The following is a 21,479-nucleotide window of genomic DNA, read 5'->3' as shown; positions in this document are numbered from 1 at the left end:
TGTGTGTGTGTGTGTGTGTGTGTGTGTGTGTCTGAGACCCCCCTACCTGGGGGACGTTGGCATTGCAGATCTCGGTGTGTGTGTGTGTGTGTGTGTGTGTGTGTGTGTGTGTGTCTGAGACCCCCCTACCTGGGGGACGTTGGCGTTGCAGATCTCGGCCATGATGTAGCAGATATGCTGAAGGACAAAGAGCCCCGCGTCCAGGCGCCGGAGGTAGAACTCGTCCTCGGTGTCACTGTCTATGATCTCTCCACGCCGGACCATGTCCTGGGAGGAGGAGAGCAGAGCAGGCTGGGCATCCTCCCTGACACAGACCAGCCCCGCTGCCACCACCCTGGCCAGCCCGAGGTGACGCTTCTCCTGCTTCTCGGGCCCTTTTTTGGTGCGGGGGTTACCAAGCAGCGCTTGGGGGTCCCGGAGCCGCTCCGGGCCACACCCAGCCAAGGGGCCGGCAGCTCAGTGCTGGGCAGGGCCACATCCGCTGGCACGGCGGGTCCAGCCTGGGTGGGGAGCAAGCACCCTGACCTGGGACTTTCTTCCTGGCCCCCTTCTCTTTGGGGGTTGGCGGTGGAGCGGGCACACCCGGCGATGCTCAGGGGTCCCTCCTGGCTCTGCACTCGGGAATCACTGCTGGTGGTGCTCGGGGGACCACGTGGGGTGCTGGGGATCAAAACTCCCTGCTGTGCGATGGGCCCGGCCCCCATCTTCCAGGCCTTCCTGCGTCCTCAGCCTTGGGGCACACAGCTGGAGACCCGCCCTGGTCTGCAGGATCCTAGGGGCAGAACGATCTCACCCCCCCACGCACTGAACCCCCAACAAGGAATCTGAAGAGACACAAATCTGTATGTGCACCCTTCCTCCCCTCCCTTCCCTGCCACACGCAGCAGTGCCTAGAGGCTACTCCTGGCTCAGTGCTCAGGGGACCCGCAGAGCCGGGGCCTGAGTCTGTGCTCGGCCCTTTGCGCCATCTCCCTGTCCCGCATTCCGAAAGCAGCCGCCGAGACACACCTGGCAAAGCCCCCCGGCTCCCCACCTCTGGGTGCCGTGGAGCAGCCCGGCACGCAGGCCCCCGCTCTGGCTGCTGCGTCACGGCGTGTCCGTGAGAGATGCGGGCAGACCCTGCATCTCATTTCCCGAGTCCGCCCGGAGGCCGAGGCCCCCCGACGTGCCGGCAGGACGGTCCAGCTCTGAGCCCTGATTGCTGTGCCACGATCACTGCGGGCATCCCCCCCCCACCTCTGCTGGGGGCACTTCTCCCACCGCAGGGCCGACATTCTTCTTTCCCTCCGGAGGGGGCGGGGACGGCGTCCCACCTGGTGATGCTCAGGGCTCTTCCCTCTTGCCTCTGTGCTCAGGGATCACTCCTGGCAGTGCTCAGAGGGGAGGGGGGCATGTGTGGTGCCGGGGATCGAACCTGGCTCACCTGTGCAGTGAGGGCAAGCCCCGTCCAGCCCCACTGACAACGTTCTCCCGCTGCCTGTCCTGCAGAGCCTCCCTGGCGTCGGCGGGGCCAGCGAGCCCCCCGGGGGCACCCTCCTCCACAGCGCTGAGGGCCCTTCGCCAGGCCCCCCATGTCTCAGACTCCCTTCAAACCCACGGGGGTGGGCTGTGCACCTGGGGAAGGTGGCGGCCGAATCCGCCTCCAGACCCCCAGCTCAGTAATCGTCCACACCGTGAGGGAACAAGAATCTTTTTTTTTTTTTAAACGGCATCTGCGGGGTCGTGGGCTTTCAGGGGCAGAGGCCGGGCACGGGGCCTCTTCTGCATGACCGGCCGACCGGCCCGAGCCGGCAGGGGCTGGCTCCGCCAGGCACGGGGGACCCGGACCCATCCTTTCACGCCATCTGTCGCTCCACGGCTGCGCCTCCTCTTGACGACTCGGCTCCTGTCAGCGACGGGGACCCCGGGGACTCGGCTTCCCACTCTCCCAGACTCCGAGGACTTACCGTGGGGCCATCCATCTCCCACGCGCACCCTTCGGAGACTATTTAGATACAGATAATGTACTTCTTTATTTGCCCAGGGGGCCGGCCCGTGGCGGCGGCGGGAGGAGGCTTTTCATCTCGCTCCTCCAGGCCTGTCTCCGAGGCGGCAGGGGCTCCTCCGCGCGTTCCCGGGCCCCGAGGGCTGCCTGGCGACGCGGCCACGAATTCCGAGCTCCATTTGGTAGCAAATTCCTCGGTAATCCGCTAATGGCGCTAATGTCCGCGAGGCAGTCACGGGGCACTGGACTGATGGCCGCCGGGTTTAAAAATAGAAGGGCCTCTTTAGTGTCCCATTTACTCATAATCATAACTTCCTGCTCCAGGACCCTTCAGCTGGGGCCGGGGGCGGAGGGACGGGAAGGAAACCAGTCCTGCCTTCCTCGCAGTCACGCGAGGAGCATGTGCGGGGGAGACTGCAATATGTAACACCGTGGCGGTGTGCGTGCTCCTTGCTAGGGCTTTACAGAGAGCAGGGGAGGGTCCCAAACAGAACCCAGGGCACCTGGCGGTTAAGTTAGCTGCCCATGATAAACCTGATTACAAACCAGTTCCTAGTGGAGGGGTGTCAGGTGGGCAGGGTGCCCGACTGGTTCATCGCGGAGGTGGAAATGACACCAAGGGGGCAGGGGGGGTGGGTGTTAGACCCAGCATCGAGTGCTGGCGGGAAACGGAGGCGAGCTGTCTCGGTTACCGAGGGGATGCCCGGCTGTCACAGGGCGCGCGTGAAAGAACCACGGCCGCTCCAAAGAAGGAAAAAGCTCCTGAGAAGACATGAAGTCACCTTGGCTCGGCGGAGAGAGGAGAAGAAAAATATCGCTATTACGGACGCAGCGTCCTCAAGGCTGGCGGCTGGCAGCGCTGGGACACAGCCGGGTTCCCGAGCTGCCCCGGGAGCAAAGGCAGGTGTCGAGCGTGAGGGAAGAAGCCTCAGGGTGGTGCTCAGGGAAATGAAGTTCTTGAATTAGGTCCTGAGAGGTGCTTTTGCCTTTCCCCGACTCTCCCCGTGATATTTTTTGCTTTCCACCAGGCAAGTACAGAGTACACCTTCCCGTTCCTCCACCTGTTGTCGCCTAAGGCAAACGGGGGCGGTGCCAAAGCCCATCCTCTCCTTCTCGGAACTCGGAGCCACTTGGATAACGTTCGACTTGACATTCAGCCTTCAGACGCGCGGCCGCAGGGTTTGAAAGTGAAATTTTCCAATGCGGATATGAGTGACGACCGAGGGAGCATCTCCAAGGGAGGCCTCGCCACGCCGGACGTGCACAGAGCTGAGGCAGACACCGGCATCTGACGGCGGGAGAATCGTCCCGGAAACCTCGTGCAGAGGAGACCCGGCCTGACAGTACCAGTCAAGGGACTGTCACCGTGGGCACGGAGCACGCCCGGGAGACTGAGCTCTTGGAGGGAAGATGGGAGCAGCAGGGTGGCTGAGGACCGCTCTGAGGAGGGAGGAAGCGAGGGTACAGCCCCTTCAGGAATATCACTACAAGGTCGGCTTCTTCTAGAAAGAAATATATTACTTTATCATCTACTCTTGTCTTACATCTGTATCTATATTTATATATTCTGTGGGGGGAGGAAGGGGTCAGGGTAGCACCACACCTGGTGGTGCTCAGGGCTTACTCCCGGCTCTGCACTCAGGAAATCACTCCTGGCAGGCTCAGGGGACCACATGGGAAGCCGGGGACCGAATCTGGGTTGGTGGTGTACAAAGCAAGTGCTCTACCTGCTGGACTAGCTCTCTGGCCCCTACTCTAGTCTTACTAGTGTATGGTTAGGGCTAAATTATTTGTAAACAGATGAACACATGTGTGGCTCCTTAGCTGAGTTTCTAAGATATCATATATATGTGTACATATGTGTATATATATATATATATACACACACACACACACACACATTTTGAAAAAAAACCTATGTTGGGGCTGGAGCAATAGCACAGTGGGTAGGGCGTTTGCCTTGTATGCGGCTGACCTGGGTTCGAATCCCAGCATCCCATATGGTCCCCTGAGCACCACCAGGAGTAATTCCTGAGTGCAGAGCCAGGAGTAACCCCTGTGCATCGCCGGGTGTGACCCAAAAAGCAAACAAAACAAAACAAAACAAAACAAAAACAAAACCTGTGTTTTTTGTTGTGGTGGTTGATTTATTTTGTTCGGGGGGCACACCTGGTGGTACTCGGGAAAGTACCTGCGGTGCCAGGGACCAGCCTGGGGGCCTCTGGGGAAAGTGAGGCTGGAGCCCTCAGGGCAGCCCCTCAGCCCCACGCCCACCCCCGCCTTCACACCAAGGCTCGGCACGGCTCTCCGTGTATCTGCGTGTGAGGGGCCAGTGCGGAGAGCTGAAGGCCTGTCCGCGTGTCCAAAATGGCTGGGAGTGTTCGGTTCTACATGGGGAATGTTGGCTGGATCCAGTCCATGAAAGGTAAAATCGAGTAACACGAATGTCCAGGGACTAAAAAAAAAAAAAAAAAAAAGTCGCCACGAGCATCCTTTCCTCCGCCATTACTTCCTTCGTCCAAGACTCCGAAGGATCAGAAAAGTCTGCCGAGACGCATGCTAAGGGACACGCCGGCTGGCTCTGACCCGCCAGCAGGCTGCGGTGACGCCCAACTGGCCAGTGGGACCTGTTTCAGAAGTGAGTGGGGGAAGCAGTCGGCCGACGGGAGATCGGACCCGCAGCCCCGACTCGGCACCCGGTCGCAAACACTACTGGGAAGGAAGTGTCCGTCCCGTCCTTCTTGATGCCCGCCAGCAGCCCTGCCCTCAGCACCAGGACCTTCTTGACACCAGTGCAGCGACTCCACAAACGAGAGCCTGTGCCTCGGCGAACAGTGCTCGCTGTGGAGAGGATCAGACCCCGGCGCTCGGGCCGACTTACGGGGACCCCGAGACAAGGCCCCCTTGCGCGCTCCTGGTCCTGGCGTCCCTGCTTGGGAACAGGAAGGCAGGCGAGGAGCTCGGGCCACTCCGAGGGCAGTCAGGTGTGGCCCAGACCCTCAGGACTACCTTGGGACATCCAAGGTCTCCTGGACCATCCCTGCTTGGGGCTCGCTCGGGTTCCGGTCGGCGCAGATAACCCGGGGCCCACCTGGGCAGACCTGAAGCGCCTGCGTGGCCGGGGTGCAGGGGTGCGGCTGGGAGCAAGCCCAGAGAGCGGCGGGAGGAGACTGTGAGAAACCACACCAGTGGGAGCCCCCCACCCTCCCATAGAACACAGGTCAGCCCGGACACGAGCAGCAGGACCACGGGCAGGGCGCTCGCCTGGTACGCGGCGGACCTGGGTTCGATCCCAGGCGCCCCATCTGGTCCCCTGAGCACAGCCAGGAGTGAGCCCCTGAGCACAGCCTGCCAGCCAGCTGTGGTGCCAAAACAGAACAACAGCACAAAGACGCTTCCAGTACCCCGTGACGAGGTGACGGCCCCCAGAGCTGCGGCTTCCGCAGACGGGCCGTTCTATACCATCTGGCCCGTACGTGGGTTTTCAAACGGGAATATGATGCGTCGGTAAGAAAGAGAAACCCCCTCCCCCAACCAAATCCAGTCCCTTCCTTAAGGCCTGCGAGCACCATCTCGCTCGAGAAAGTTCCAGAGGGAAAACACGCATGTACACGTGTTGTCTCATATTGGAACTGAAGAGTCCCACGGGCGAAGGCCGGCCCTCGCGGAGGCCGTGGTGGTGGCGATGGGATGGCTGGCCACGGCGCTGCCCGCACATCCCAGCCAACTGCCCGTGCCACCCACCCTCCCCTGCTATCTGCGCCCACATGCCCTGCGCGGCCGTGTGCAGAACACGGGCCATTCCTAGACGTCCCAGGCGGCAGACGGCAAATGGGTTTAGGTTGGGGGTGCGAGTTTAGGTTGGGTTTAGGCTGGGGGTGCGAGTGGAGCGGGGTTTCTGGCCCGAGGCCCTTTCCCAACCCGTCCTGTCCCTTCCCTTCCCTCTGGCAGGAGCTCTGCAGTCAGGGAGGGTTGTCCACTGCGGCCCTCGCCCAAGTTCCTTCCGCGTGCTGGCGCTGTGCTAAGGGGGGGGCACATATGACTCATCTGTCCCTACGGAACCCTCCCACCCCTGCCTGGGGGGAAGGATCACGATTTCCACTTTCAAGTGGGAAACCAGGCCCTAGAGGTGAATTACCTCCTAAGCTCACACAGCTCGGGTGTGGGTAAACACTGCTGGCAGGCCAGAGCCTGGGTCTGACCGCAGGACGTGACCCTGCGATCACGTCCGTTACCCGTTATCCTGTGGGGCCACGGTCACTCCAGGCCTGCCTGTGAACGAGTGTGGACGGGCAGGGAGCTTGTGGTGCTGGGGTTAAAACCCAGGGCCTCACACGAGCAAGGCACGCGCTCGACCACCTGAGCGTCCGGCCTGGCCCGGGAAGGTCTTCGGCACAGACCACAATCAGTGTGTTGTCAGCAAGGCAGGCGAGTCCTTCCCCTTCACCCGCCCAAGGTCGGGAGCCGACCAGCAGGGGTGGACATGAGACTCTGCGGCTCTGAGGCAAACCTTTCCCTTAGAAACCGCAGGAGGCAAAGAGCTAGACTGGAGAATTCCACGTGCAATTTAGGAAGAGAAGAGAAGGAAGGAAGGAAGGAAGGAAGGAAGGAAGGAAGGAAGGAAGGAAGGAAGGAAGGAAGGAAGGAAGGAAGGAAGGAAGGAAGGAAGGAAGGAAGGAAGGAAGGAAGGAAGAAGGAAGGAAGGAGGAAGGAAGAAAGAAAGAAAGAGAAAGAAAGAAGGAAGGAAGGGAAGGAAGAGAAGAGAAAGAAAAGAAGAAAAGAAAGAAAAGAAAGAAAGAAAGAAAGAAAGAAAGAAAGAAAGAAAGAAAGAAAGAAAGAAAGAAAGAAAGAAAGAAAGAAAGAAAGGAAAGAAAGGAAGAAAGGAAGGAAGGAAGAAAGAGCGAGCAGCCACGGACAGGCTCTGTTTTGCTCAGCCCCTGAGAGGCTGGAGCAGCGCTGGGATGGTAATTCCGAGAAGGGCGCGAAGCAAAACAGATTGTGATTCACAGCAGCACGGGCCTGTTTGGGGGCTGCTAAAATAAACACAGTCACCGCCAAAGACACACAGGCGGTGGGGCGCCGGGCGCCAAGGTGCCATTCCCGCCCGTGTCCCTGCCCCCACCCCCCATAGCCGCCCTGTGAGCTGATCCGTGGTGGGAGCACCCCCGTACTGACGCTTCTCCACACACCTGCCTGTCTGTCTGTCTGTCCGCCAGAATACCCAGGTCTCCCAGCGAGGACCCCATCCGAAATACCAGCGAGCGGCCCTCACGGTGGAGGGACAGCCATTAAAGAGGGTGGGGCAAGCCCCATGGACGCCCTCATCGAAGAGGGGAAGAGGGGACACAGCTCAGGAGTCCGGCAGGGGTCCTGGTTACTGTCTGTGATCGGGTGGAAGTTGCGGGGGGACCCCACTGACTCTTTTTTCCCAGAGCTGGGGGGGGCGGGTATGGGGCCCCCAGGTGAGACAGGCGAGGGTGGACAGTGTGAGATAAACCCTCCTGCCCCAGCTTCCCAAACAAGCTGGACGTTGGAGAAGGATCCGGCACCGCAGGTGATTTTCAGCTGGGGAGACTAAGGCAGAGACTTATTAAAAGGAAAAAAAATTGTCTTTTTTTGAGAATGCACAGCTGGTTGGTGGCAGCTTAAGGTAAGTATCCGAGGCTGTCGGGCCAGCAGGTTCCGACACGGGGGTCTTTCTGCTCAGCTGACCCACGAAGAGCTCGGGGCAGCCTTTACAGTCACATTAACACTCAATAATATCTGCTCTCTCCTGTTCATTTTTATTTTGGGGGTCACCCCTGATGGTGCTCAGGGGACTGTGCAGGGGCCCGGGGGCCGAACCCGGGCCAGCTGTGTGCAAGGCAAACACCTTAGCACCTGTACTGTCTCGCTAGCCACTCAAAACGATCATCTGAAAAGCCACAGAGACAGCAAATGTGCACAGCGGGAAGCATTCCGGGCTTAGCTTCGGTCTGCAGACACGCTCCTTCGAGGGTCCCTTGAAGGTCCCACAGGCTTTTGTTTTGTTTTGTGTTTTGTTTTTCAGCCACGCCCAACAGGGGTTTCTCCTGGCTCTGCATCAGGGGACCATCTGGGGTGCTGGGGATCACACCCAGGTTGGCCGTGTGCCAGGCAAACACTCTACCTGTTGTCCTACCGCTCCAGCACAACACAGGTTTGTGTTGTGTGTGTGTGTGTGTGTGTGTGTGTGTGTGTGTGTGTGTGTGTGTGTGTGTGTGTAAAACAAGCTTGTCAAGGCCGAGTGCCCTGCCCGATGAGCTCTCTCTCTGGTCCCTTGACATCTCTATTTCTGATAGAACCTGTAAGATCCAGAAAAACAAAGTGGTCTTCCAACGTACTTACGAATCTCACTAAAGGTGACTGCTTGTTAAAAAATTAAAGTAAAAACCCAACCCCCCGGAGGGCTCCCGGAGCCCGGAGCCCCGCAGAGCCCATCTCCAGACGCCTGTCCGCGGCAGGGACAGCAGAGCAACCACTGCAGAGCACACACCGTCAGTGCTTTGTTTTTTCTTGGTTTGGGGCCGCGCCTGGCAATGCGCAGGACCTATTCCTGGCTCCGGGCTCAGGGATTGCTCCTAGCGGGTCTCAGGGGAGCCTGAGAGGTACTGGGGACCAAACCAGCGTCTGCCGCCTGCAAGGCAACCTACCTGCCGTACTATTGCTCCGGCCCCGACCGTGCCCGTTTTGACGGGGAGGCAGACAGATGAGCAGGTTCCCGAAACACCGAGAGCCGCCACTTCCGGGGCACTTCTGGTGCCAGAAACTCTTCAAAGAGACTGATGAGTGGTAATAAGTTCCATCTTCCCTGCAGCCTACAGACAGTATTTCCCTCCTGCTCTCACAGAGCTTCCGGGGCTTCCTGGGTCACGCAGCCTCAGCAAGGCACAGGCAGGACCCGGCCAGGCTCCGAAGCCTGGGTGGGGGTGCGGGGGGTGGGACTGGGGGAGCTGGGGACCCACCAGGGACCGCGGGGAGGTTTTCTGCCGGAACAGACGCTGCCACATGCGGCAGCACACGTGGTGCGTGGGAGACGCGCACGCCACATGGACGCGCTGGCTGCGTTTCCTGCCGGGGCCCGTAAGGACACAGAAGAACCAGCCGGCGGCAAGAAAGGGGCAAGGCAAAGAGGGCACGGGCAGCCGAGACAGCCTCGGGCGCTGGGCAAGGGCAGTCAAGATGGCCCTGGCAGGTGGTGAAGGGTCTGAGGACGCCCAGGGGGTGTGGGGAGAAGGTTGCGAGGGAGGTGGGTGGTGGGGGAGGGGGGATGCAGCCTGGCTCTTCCCAGACCTCGCCACCACCAGCCCGGGCGCCCACGGGGAGAGCTTCCGACCGCCCAGGGAAGGCAAACGGACGCTCCAAGCTGGTCCTCGGACCCGGCCGGGTAAGGAAGGCTGGTTGAGAGCAGGAAGGGGGCTGGGCGGGAGCAGGGAGGGGGGCACCGGGCTGGGTCTGAGCATCTCTGGCAGAGAGAGAGGATGCCCCTCCCTCACCACTGCGGGCTCCCACGGGCTGCCGACGTGCTCCGGAAAATCCCTGTGCTGGGAAGTTTGGGGGATGATCGGTTGAAAGAGCGGCTGAGAGCAGCTCAGCAGGATTCTCTTGTTTTAAGCTTATCCCAGATGATTCCGGCCTAGTTAGCCGGAGAATCGATGGTCGGCTACATCAAAGCGGGTGATACCCGCCCCAGCCCGGGGTGCTGTGATGGGCAGGAGCTGGGCAGACAGTCTCGAGCACCAGTGGGATGCTGGGCCGCCTGTTCCTTCCTCTTAGGTTTGTCTTGGGTCACACCTGGCAACGCTCCGGGCTCACTCCTGGCTCTGTGCTCAGGACTCACTCCAGGGGGCACTGTATGGGATGCTGGGGATTGGGGATCGAACCCTGGTCGGCTGCGTGCATGGCAAGCACCCTACCCGCTGGACTATCACTCGGGTCCCAGGGGGACCTCTGCCTTCTGAAAGGGGAGTGGTAGGTCCAATGAGTTTGGGGACTCTGGTTTCTGTCCCTAGCCAGCTCTTTCGGACACGTCTGTCTCTGCATGTGGCACAGGGACCCATCCTCCCCCCCACCCCCCCGCCCAGCCCTACACAGAGCACAAATCTTCGCGTGACTTTCAAAGGGGAAGAGAAGAGTCCAAGCCTGTTGCCGACATCAACCCTCGGACGTGGCTTCATTCCCAGGAGCCCATCCCTCCCTTCCCGGGACAAAGCCTGGAATGATTTAGCCGTGGCAAAGTTAGCATGCGATTTGAAAGCCCTTTCTGGGGAAGTGTGCGGTGAACACTTTACTGAATAACCTGCCGGGTATGATTTCCCGGGAACCAGGGAGACTCTCCCTCCCAGCCTCTCCTCCCTCTCCCAAGGCCCCCGCTGGGCGCTGTCAGGTCGAGCCCCCCCAACAGGGGCAGGCGGGCGCCCCCGTACATCTCCCCGGCTGCCGAACCCAGACATCTTCCCAACAACAAGGACCCCGGGCCTTTCTGGCCTCTCGCTGTTGGGGAACCGGGCGGAATCTGCTGAGACAAGCACCCTAGATATTCACAGATCACGGAGAACTGCTGCTTACGAGGAGTCTTAAGGAATTACACGCCTGGGAAAAGTTCAGGTCAGATCTTGTTAGCCAGGCGCCCTGAGGGGCTGTGCAGACCTGAGGTGGCCGAGACAGCGTGCGTGCACACACGGGGACTGAGCAGACACAGGGGCGGGTGGGGACAGTGGGAGGAGCACGGCTGCGGCTTGGACACAAACATGCGCACACTGGCCAGTTTACTCTGCAGAAGCAGCAGGGGCTTTCCTCAACAAGTCAGCCTCCATCTTACTACGAGTCTGCATGTACCAGAGTCTACGATGTATCACAGAGTCTAGGCATACCACAGAGTCTACTCGTACTACAGTCTACACATGCCAGAGTCTACATGTACTACAAGTCTACGTGTACCACAGAATCTACATGTACCAGAATCTATGTGTACTACAGTCTGTGTGTATCAGTCTATGTGTACCACAGAGTCTACGTGTACCACAGAATCTACATTACAGAATCTACATGTACCACAGAGTCTATATGTACTGCACTCTAAGTGTACCAGAGTCTACTTGTACCACAGAATTTAGGTGTCCACATAGTCTACGTGTACCAGAGAGTCTACATGTGCCACAGAGTCTAAGTGTACACATAGAGTTTATTGGTACTTAAATATTTCTGACGATAGGGTTAGTGAGAGAGACAGAGAGTACGTGAGAAGATGGCAGGTCAAAAAGGAGAGTAAAGGAATAGTGCAGAAAATCCAGGAGCATTATACTTAATGCCCGTGAGCAAACACAAATCCTCTCAGGAGCCGCAGCCCCTCCTGGGCTGGCACTCCCGACACAGAGAAGACAGCGGAAGTTGCTTGGATTACTCCTGCCTGCCTCCAAACGCACAGACTGGGAGCTGAGCAGTAGGACTGCGGGTAAGGCGCGTGCCATGCACGAGGCCAGCCAGGGCTTGATCCCTGGCACCCTGAGTGTCACCAGGAGTGATCCTGGCGCGCAGAGCCAGGAGTGAAACCTGATCAACGCTTGGTGTGGCCCCTAGACCCCAAAATACAAAATCAAACCCAAACTCAAACAATGCAGGTTAGGATTGGGTCCTTGCCAAGAGAATCAGGCCAGGGCAGGTCAGCTGCTGGGGCAGAGGAGCACAAAGAATGCTGGTGTCTCCCTCCTATCCCTACCTGCCCCTGCAATTGATTTATTTAAAAATTTTTTTAAAAGCCTTATTAATTTGTTGTTGCCTTGGGAGCACACCCACCTGTGCTCGGGACCCCACCCGGCAGAGCTGAGGGACCACGTGGGGGACTGCGCTGGAAGCCGGGTTGGCCATGTACAAGGCGGGCGCCTTACTGGCTGCACCATCGCCCCAGCCCCGGCTTCTGGACTTAAGCCGCCCACTTGCTCCCCATGGACGCGGCGTCTCCTCCTCGGCACCAGTTTTCTCTTAGTGGAGGTGGCCACACAACGGGCCCTTGAACGCGTTTGGCTCCACCTACAGAACTGCTGCGGGGCGACTCCGGGCAGTTTCTCCCAGTGCTTCCTCCCGGCACTGCTTCCGGCCCACTCTCTGGCCACCCTGCCAGTATCTGGCCCGAGACACAGTGGCCAAGCCACCGGGTTCTCTAAGCGGGTCCCGGTCAACTGTGAGCCAAGGGTGTGACGCCATGCTACGTCTCCGCGAGGTATGGTGACCGGCCACGTCTGCTCGCCGTTACGTGGGTCGATGCCAGGCCGTATTAGCTTAGGTGATATTTTTCTGGGGGGCGGTTAGGGGGGTAGGGGTGGTGCAGTGGACTTGGTGACGGCCGTCAGACGGATTCATCACTGCTCTGACACTCAATGTTATCGAGGGCGGGGAAAGTAAGCATTCAATTCAAGTCAACAAATATTTGCTGAGCTCGCCGTGGACGTAGGCCATCGAAGTCTAGTGGATGGCGGGGCGAGGTGACACTGTCTGCCGCTGATGGGAGGAGCAGGGAAAGCGGGGGGCGGGGGGGCTGTCCCCACTGACCTCCCACCCGGGAGGTGCGTCCCCTGCAGTGCGGCGGGAAAAGGCCGAGCCACGCACGGATGCTGCAGAGCACTCGTGGCCTTGGCATGTTGGCAGGGGCCCAGCACAACGGCCTTGGCACGGAGGCGGCAGATGCTTGCCAGGGAATGGCCAGGCCCCCCCGGGCTGCAGGCACGGGCCCTGGCTAGGCCTGGCAGAGGGGCTGCGGCGACTCCCCTCAGCCGGGGCTAATTAAACCCACACCCTTGTCAATGCGGAGCACGGATGAGCATGGGCACGGAGCCAGGCTCCCTGGGACAGGCCATGGGCTGCTCCCCGCTGCCCAGGAGCCTGACGCGGCCTCCCCTCGGCACCCGTTTCAACTCACACGAGCTTCTGCTGGTGCCGACACGCGAGTCTGCTGGGGCGAGCCCTCCGGCCATACGGCAATGTCGGGGATCGAACCTGGGTCGGCTGTGTGCAAGCCTGGAGGCCTACCGGCTGTACCACAGCTCCGGCCCCATGCCTACTTTTACTTTATCTTGCCAGGCTGCTCTTCACAAAAGAGGCAGCGCAGTCAGGCGTCACCTCTCCCGGGGCTGCTCGTCGAGTCCTCCTCAGAGCCGGGCGGCCAACAGAGCTTGTGCACCAGGGCCCGCTCGACGGAGTCCAGGGGAGACGTGAGGTGGGGGTGGGGGGTCCCGGACGGCACCTCTGCTGATACCACAGTCCAGCTAAGAACGGGGGTGCCACGAGGCCTGCGGGCAGCAAGAACTGGGCAACGCAATGATTTGCGGGTCTGCACTCAAGGTCCCGGTCCCCCGACTCCCCACTACTATTCCTTCTGCCCCTGAAAAGCTCCTCTAGTGGACGGACGTTGGGGGGCGGGGGCCTCTGTCCCGGCGGGAGTTCCAATTGTCACGAGGCTGCTGCTGTGCTACAAAAGCCTACGGAAACTTCGATTTGTTTCTAATTATAATCAGGCGAGGAGGAACCGTGCGTTACTTGGGCACTGTAACAATCACCAACTGTCCATCACACACATGTGGACCGTAAAGGAAAGAAAAGACAGAAATGCGAAATCCAAGAATGAAATCAAGGAGGTGGGGCGTGGGGAGGCCCTGCCTGCAGTGCTTCATCCCTGCCGCTCATCTGGGGCCGAGCACGGGAAAGAAGAGACCCGCCAGTCCACGCCGGAGGACTCACAGAGCTTGGGTGCACGGAGCCTCTCCACACAGGGAAGAATGAGTAGCAGAGCCCTACGCACTGTTACCCCTGCATGTAGGGCAGGGCGGGGAGGGAGAACAAATGGACTGCCCTCGGACGGTGGGTCACCGCATCCCTCCAGCTCCTGGTCACCGGCATCCCTCCAGCCCAGGGTCACTGCATCTCTCCAGCGCAGGGTCACTATATCCCACCAGCTCCTGATCACTGCATCCTTCCAACCCCAGGGTCACTGCATCCCTGCAGTTCTTGGTCACTGCATCCTTCAAGTCCCTGGTCACTGTCTGGTCACTGTATCCCTCCAGCCATTGGATCACTACTTTGGTCCATTCCAAGGTCACTGCGTCCCTTTAGCCCCTGGGTCACTATATGCTTCTACTCTCTCCAGTCCCCGGGTCACTGCATTCTCCTCAGCCTTCAGCCACCTTCAGCAAGAGATGAGAGCCGGCATTTAAGGGAACTGAACCCCATTACGTATGCATTCACTCTGGGCTCCGAGCACCTGTGACCACCCTTCCCGCCCGACACAGGGGCCAGCACGTGCCCGGACGAGACCTGCGCGGCACATCAAGGGGCTGGATTTCAGACGTACGTGAAGGGTACGTGGCCTGTGCCTGAATGCCCCTCCCGCTTCGTGCATCTTTCCTCTCCACCAGTGTAGTGACCACTTGGGGGGGGGGGGGACTGGCCCCTGCTCCGCGCTTATACCACGAGGGCAGCCACGGAACACACGTGGGCGCCTCTGTCCCGACCATCCCCGGAGTGGGGGGACAAAAGGGGCACGGCAGCCCCGCATGGAGAACCCGGCAGGGACACTCACGTGTTTCTCCCCCTCGATCTTCTTGTCAGCCACCTGCATTGCATCCAGGTATTTGAAATGCAGCTCCATCAGCCTGTCGACCTGAGAGAGAGAGAGAGAGAGAGAGACCCACGGGCTTGAGGGGGAGGGAGAGCGGCAGGGCAGGGGAACAGAGTCGCTCCAATCTCCACTTCATCTCACTGTCGCTCCGCACCCCCCCCTCCTCCCCCGACCCTGGCGAGCTCTGTTCAGGATGGCATCTAAGATGAGCGAGAGGGCAGACAGAACAAAGCAGACCCCCCCAGATGGAAACGGCCCCAATGCGGGCCCAGGCCCCGATGGGGGGCACAGGCACCCCCGGGAATCTGAGCCGTTAAAAACAAACAGAAATTCCAACCCCTTCTGGCAGAGTGAAGGAGCTTGAAGCCACCTACTTGATATTCACTTAGAACTTTCTAGAAATTTCTCTCTTCACGCTGAAGCCTTTCATGTTCAGACTTTGCCCCAAAGCTGATTTTTTTTTTTTTTTTGAAAAAGGTCTGAGTAGCATCTCTTCAGTTACTTCTGAATCAGAAGAGAGTGTAAGAAAAACTCCTCTGGCAACTTGAAAAAAAAAAACAACCTGACTTCTGCTCAGTAATAACTTAAAAAAAAAATTTTTTTAAACTCAGCCCAAGTCATGCTTCAATCATGGCCTGAGGAGCACCGGATGGGTTTGGGAACTTTCATTTCCCAAGACTTCAAAAAAGTGTAGCCAGCCTAGATGTCTAGCCGATACATATATTTTTAAACTCAAACTGGCAATGCCCAGGTTCTTGGCAAACCTGGCAAACTGTATGCCAGGAGCTGAGATCGATTAATAATGGATGTTACTTCGATGTGGCTTCAGTGTGCAGAGTATTCTTAGTACACGTTATTTTCCTTAAACCTAAAGAATCCGCCCCCTCCCGACATCACAGCAGGGGAGAGAGACTGCAACCCCCAAGATGAAGAAACTGAAACAGCATCGCAGTCTCCAGAGAAGGCTTGCTCCAGTCTTTCTGCAAACTCCCGAAGCCACGTTGAAGCAACATCCATTATTAATCCATCTCAGCTCCTGGCATACATTTTGCCAGGTTTGCCAAGAACCTGGCATTGCCAGTCCGTATGCTCGGACCCTGCCCCACATACAGTCCACCAAGAGTAGCCCTGGACCACCTCTGGATGCCACCCCCACGGCCAAATATATCCGTCGGCTGGGGATGGAGGTTGGTAATGGTGGTGTGCCCCAGTCTAGTCTGTGTGTGCAAGGCCCAGGGTTTAACCCCAACACACACAAATCCCCAGCCTGACACCTGGTCCCATTCTCAGGAGTGCGGTTATGTCTCCCAGCGCATCTAGGTCAGGCTCCACGTCTTTCTCTCCATCAGCGTCATGGTCACCACTACCCCCTGGGGGAAGAGCTCATTTCATCCCCTTTCCAACACGTCTAGGCCAAAGCCAGAAAAAAACGAGGCTGCGAGTGGTCCACAGCTTGCATGCAGCAACCCCAGGCTCTAACCCGGAGGGAGGCCTGGACATATCTGGTGGTTGTTTTCTACACCCGACAGTGCTCAGGTTGTGCTCCTGGCTCTGAGCTCAGGGATCACTCCCTGCGGTACTGGGGGGGGGGACCAGGGTCCACCGCATGCACGGCCCGGTGCCTTCACTTCTGCACATCTGTCTCTCGGGGCCCAGAGGCCTAAGCTTAAGCAAAGCCCATGGTCTTGATCACTTTGCCAGGTCGAGTTACCCAGCCCTGTCCCTCCTCCAACCACAAGCAGAACCTTCTTAGACCCCTTGCTCCCTGGGCCTAACAATCCCCCCGGAGTGCTGGCTGACAGCCCCCACAAGGTGTCACTTAGGGGTCATGTGACTGCAGGGGTGAGGCAGAGTCACACGGGAGCCAACACAAGGGCAGCAGTGGGGCTGGGCGGGGAGCAGGGGCGGCAACGGGGCAGGGTGGGGGTGCGGCCCGGGGTTCTCACCTTCTCGCTGTCGTTCTCAGTGAATTTATTCAGAAGCCGAGTCCGCTGCTGCCCCCTCAGGTTGCGCAGGAGGGAGGCCAGGATGGAACACACGTGCTCTGTTGGGGGGGGAGAGAGAAGGACACGGTGGTGAGAGCCGCAGGGCTGCCGAGGCACTCTCGTCATCGATCACCAAGAAACAAAACTGTGTCATCGGAAACGGATCTTCCACCGCGCCAGCAACACCAGCCCGAGGGACCCTGCCCTCCAGGACGGCTGGGGCAGGTGAGCCGAAAGGAGCTTTCGGCTTATTTCTGTTCTGCCTGAAATTAACTGACTTTTATTATCTACAACACTTCCCCCCCCCCCCCCCTTACCCACATCTGGGAAAACAGCGTACGGAAACCAGCCGTGAGACGAGGACTTAGAAACAAACGGGACAAGTTCTGGCATATTCTCAAATGGCCTCATCCCATTCTCAAGTAAATATCCGAGAAGTAGGTAAGAAACAGGAGAGGCGGGGCTGGAGTGATAGCACAGCGGGTAGGGCGTTTGCCTTGCACGCGGCCGACCCGGGTTCGAATCCCAGCATCCCATATGGTCCCCTGAGCACCGCCAGGGGTGATTCCTGAATGTATGAGCCAGGAGTGAGCCCTGTGCATCGCCAGGTGTGACCCAAAAAAAAGAAACAGGAGAGGCTCCAGCCCCGAGGCAGCTGGGCCGCCAGCACTCCAAAAAAGGCAGCGATGCTTTCTGGGTTCAGATAACCCGAGGATTTCTCTTCTCCTACCCTGGGAAGAAGAGGGTAATTGAAGGGTTTATTATGGGCTTTGACTGCGAAGAGATTCTCTTCTTTAAAAAGAACTGTTAAGAATCAAGTCTAATGACCTTGAAGAGCAGGCGGCAGAATTCCACTCTGGAGGAATGGCAGAGCAATGTTTATTTTGAAATAAAATACCCACAGTGTGGACCGAGGATCATCTGTTTGGAAACTGAGCACCTCTGTATGTCAAAGTCATCTTGGGAGCCCAAAAAGCCACTCGAGGGGCTGGAGCAACAGTACAGTGGGTAGGGTGTTTGCCTTGCACGCGGCCGACCCGAGTTTGATTCACAGCATCCCATATGGTCCCCCAGCACTGCCAGGAGTAATTCCTGAGTGCAGAGCCAGGAGTAATCCCTGAGCATCGCTGGGTATGACCCAAAAAGCAAAAAAAAAAAAAAAACAAAAAAACAAACAAACAAACAAAAAAAACCCCAAAACCAAAAAACAACAAAAAACTACTACTAATTAAAATCTGTAGCCTTTGCTACCTTTGTGTTTGCCCCTCCCAGTGCAGGCATTCCTCATTCCTCTATGCCCCCTCCCTCTCTGTTTCTGGGTCCTACCCAGTGATGCTTGGGGCTTACTCCCGGCTCTGCACTCGGGAATTACTCCTGGTGGTGCTCGGGAAGCCACAGGGGATGCTGGGAATCGAACCCGGGTGAGCTGTGTGCAAGGCAGGCGCCCTACCCGTTGTGCTATTATAATTGGCCCTCTACCTCCCCTTCCTTTTATTTATTTATTTTTGGGTCACACCCAGTGATGCTCAGGGGTCATTCCTGGCTCTGCACTCAGGAATTACTTCTGGTGGTGCTCAGGAAACCATATGGGATGCTGGGAATTGAACCTGGGTCGGCTGCGTGCAAGGCAAACGCCCTCCCTGCTGTGCTATTGCTCCAGCCCTCTACCTCCCCTTCCTTTTCATGTTTGAGTCGTTCCATCCGAGTCTTCTGCCCATTCTCCCCTCCTGGGCTGCTCGTCTACTCCACACCATTACAAACCACATATCTGCTGACGACTCCTAAGCCTGAGTCTACGGGGGTCCTGTGATCTGAACGCAGACGCGTCTTTCCCTGGAGACCTGCCCTCCCCAGGTGGCCGTCCACCAGAGCCTTTAAAAACCAAGCTCCTGATCTTCCTTTCACACGTCCCCACTGTATTCTCCACACAGTGCAAGGCCTTCTGATTACTGAGGTTCTCTCTCGGGGGCAGTGGAGCCCCTCACCTAGTGGGCCGGCTCACCAACAATCCTGGTGACAAGCCCCATCACTGAGGAGGCGGGCTTGGGACCTCGGGGGAACTGACCTTGGAGTCCCATTGGCTATCTGGATAATGAAGACTCAAAAGTCTTCATACACACACAGACACACACCAACAACAGCCATGGTCCCAAATCAGATGAAGAGACCATTCCAGATAGCAGTCGGTTCGGCTTTTTGGGTCACACCTGGCAGTGCTCAGGGTTTTATCCTGGCTCCGCACTCAGGGGTCACCCCGAGTGGTGTTTGGGGAACCATCTGGGATGCTGGGGATTGAACCAGGGTCAGCTGCATGCCAGACAAGTGCCCTCCCTGCTGTCCCGTCTCTCCGACCCTGCAGACATCCAAAGGTCACTTGGAGGAGAGACCAGTCAGGTGGGTCAAGACTGGATCGGGGAGAAACGTCACAAGGACAGAACCCACCCCAGTAAATTCTAACCTGGGGACAGGCAAGACTAGATCTGTTTATTTGTAATTTTCTTCCTGGTTTGGAAAACTTGGTTATAACAGTGATACTGGTGTTCACGTCACAGCATTGCTGTATAAAGCTACTGCATTCCCCCTCCCCCAGGCCCCCAGGCCCCCCGCCCCACCCCGCCACCTCCACCAAAGTCCCACTATTACTTCGGGCCCACCTGGTCGCTGGCCCTCGCTCCATTGGTAATCTCACTTTCAAGGCAAAGGGCTCCGATACCGGGCGTTCCCCTGTCCTGTCTCTCTCCCACAGGAGCACGAGGCCGTCTGCGATCTGTCCTCTCACTGACTGCTCCACTGACCACGATGCCCTCCAGCCCCACCCGTGTGTGGGGGGCCAGGTGACCATCTTTCCTTCAGACACACCGCAGGCCCCTGTGTCCACACACCGCCACTTCTCTAGGCGGTCCAGATCTGGGTACAGACCAATCCTTTTCGGGACCAAGACCTGGAAAGCCTTCTCCCTTGCCGAGGAAATGTTTGTGCTTCTTTCGGGACTCCCCTTGTAGGAAGCTCAAGGAAGAGTTTCTGCTCAGCCACGGGAAGCAATTTCTTTCCTTACTTTATTACTGATTATCTCCATTTGCCACCAGTGAATTTTAAAATAAAAATCAATGGCTATACTCGATAAAAGCAAAACCACACACAAAAAGGCGTACAGTGTTCTCGACAGAGTCGCTGAGCACTGACTAACATTCTTATTCTCTCCTACCCAACCACCTCACTGGACGCGCTCAGAAGTACTGACAGACCAGGGTGTAGCTCAGAGACAGAGCACCTGCCCAGCACGTGTGAGGCCTGAGTTCATTTAATGCAAAAAAAAGTAAAAAGAAGGAAAAAAAAGTATCTACGTATCAAGTGTTAAAAGACTGAAAGACACTGATGAATTGCCTATAAATTATACACCTCTTCTCAGAATGTGTGTCTACAGACACATAAATAAGCAAATACACACACGCGCGCATTATACAGAACACCAGAACACACGCCAGGAATGGAAGCATCATTATGTAAGTATCATAAAAGTACCTTTTTTTCCACATCCTCACTTAAATTGGATGTTGTCCAACTCAGATTATGACAAGTTGGTATATGAAAATACATACTTTGATTAGCATGTTTTTATTCCTGCGATGAATCTGGGCAAGCACCTTTTTCTTATGCTTGCTTACCATTTATGGCTTTTATTCTTTTTTTTTGGCCCGGTCTTATCCTTTGCCAATTTTGGCTTCTCATAGCTCTTTGTAAATTAAGATTACCCTTTTGTCAGATATGCTGCAAATATTTTCGTGAGTTTGACATTTGTCTTGTGACAAATTATTATTCAAAGCTATGATTTAGTATCACCATATTGTTTTGCTGTAAGCTGCTTCAAAATCCTATTCAAAAGTAAGTAGGCTACAATAATAACTGTCACCATTTTTATTGTATATTTATGACAGTGGGCTTATTTGAGTCTGTATACAGGGATTTTTTTTTTTTTTTTCATTGAATCCCACTACCGAGCTAGGAGGAAGGCACCATTCTCCGTGTCAGGAGTGCAGGAGCCATGGTGGGGGCTGGTTAACTGATGGAAGGTCATGTCCTTGCGTAAGCCTTAGGCTCCCCGATTCAGACCCCAGAGGTCTGACTCCAAACATACCTTTTTCCCCGCTGTGCTATGTGCTTCCCATATACAAACGGTCATCAACCATAATTGTTTCAAAGAAAGAACAGCAAAGAGACCAAAAATAACCATGCAAGGCCTGACGGGGGGCGCTTCCCGTGGCCTCACTGACCAAACGAGAGACACACTGGACTCTCGCTGACCAATGAGAGACACACTGGACTCTCGCTGACCAATGAGAGACACACTGGACTCTCGCTGACCAATGAGAGACACAATGGACTCTCACTGACCAATGAGAGACGCATTGGTCTCTCACTGACCACGGAGAGACACACTGGACTCTCACTGACCAATGAGAAATGCAGATGAAAACGCCCAGTAGTTTTAATGAGAGGAAAATGAAGCTAAAAGCCATATGGAGTGAGACATGAATAACTTCTCTCCTCTCTCTCCCTCCCACTGAATGACTCTCCAGAAGCAACCTCAGCCAGAGTCTGAATAAAGAAGAGACTCCGGGTCTTGGGCAGCCCCACACACAGGGGATGAGAGCTTCACAGTAACTGTCCCCTCTAGTCCTGTAGGTTATGATGGACGAGAAAGGCCTGTGGGACGCTGATCTTCATAGTATCGTCCAGATGGTGGGTGGGTGCGGACGGCAGAGAGGGGACCAGGCGCCCGAATTTTCAAGGGGGAGTAGGTCACGCATGGAATCCTGGTCTCGGGGCACAGGTCCCAGTCGCAGGCCTTTCCGGGGCTCACCCTGGACGAGAGCAGGAGGGG

General features: G+C 57.1%; 1 protein-coding gene across 1 annotated transcript in view; it reads right to left on the bottom strand.

Moving 5' to 3' along the window:
* CTNNBL1 (catenin beta like 1) overlaps positions 1–21,479 on the bottom strand; it is a 185,939-nt gene that overhangs the window by 8,999 nt on the left and 155,461 nt on the right. The window contains exons 12-14 of the mRNA XM_004612494.3: positions 16,559–16,656; positions 14,574–14,654; positions 130–267 (exon numbers count right to left, since the gene is read on the bottom strand). Of these exons, the coding sequence (XP_004612551.1) occupies positions 130–267; positions 14,574–14,654; positions 16,559–16,656 (317 nt within the window). The remainder of the gene's footprint in view (positions 1–129; positions 268–14,573; positions 14,655–16,558; positions 16,657–21,479) is intronic.

Source organism: Sorex araneus, chromosome 5, assembly GCF_027595985.1.
Source record: "Sorex araneus isolate mSorAra2 chromosome 5, mSorAra2.pri, whole genome shotgun sequence".
Classification (NCBI taxonomy): Eukaryota; Metazoa; Chordata; class Mammalia; order Eulipotyphla; family Soricidae; genus Sorex; species Sorex araneus.
This window is presented reverse-complemented; position numbering and strand designations above follow the sequence as displayed.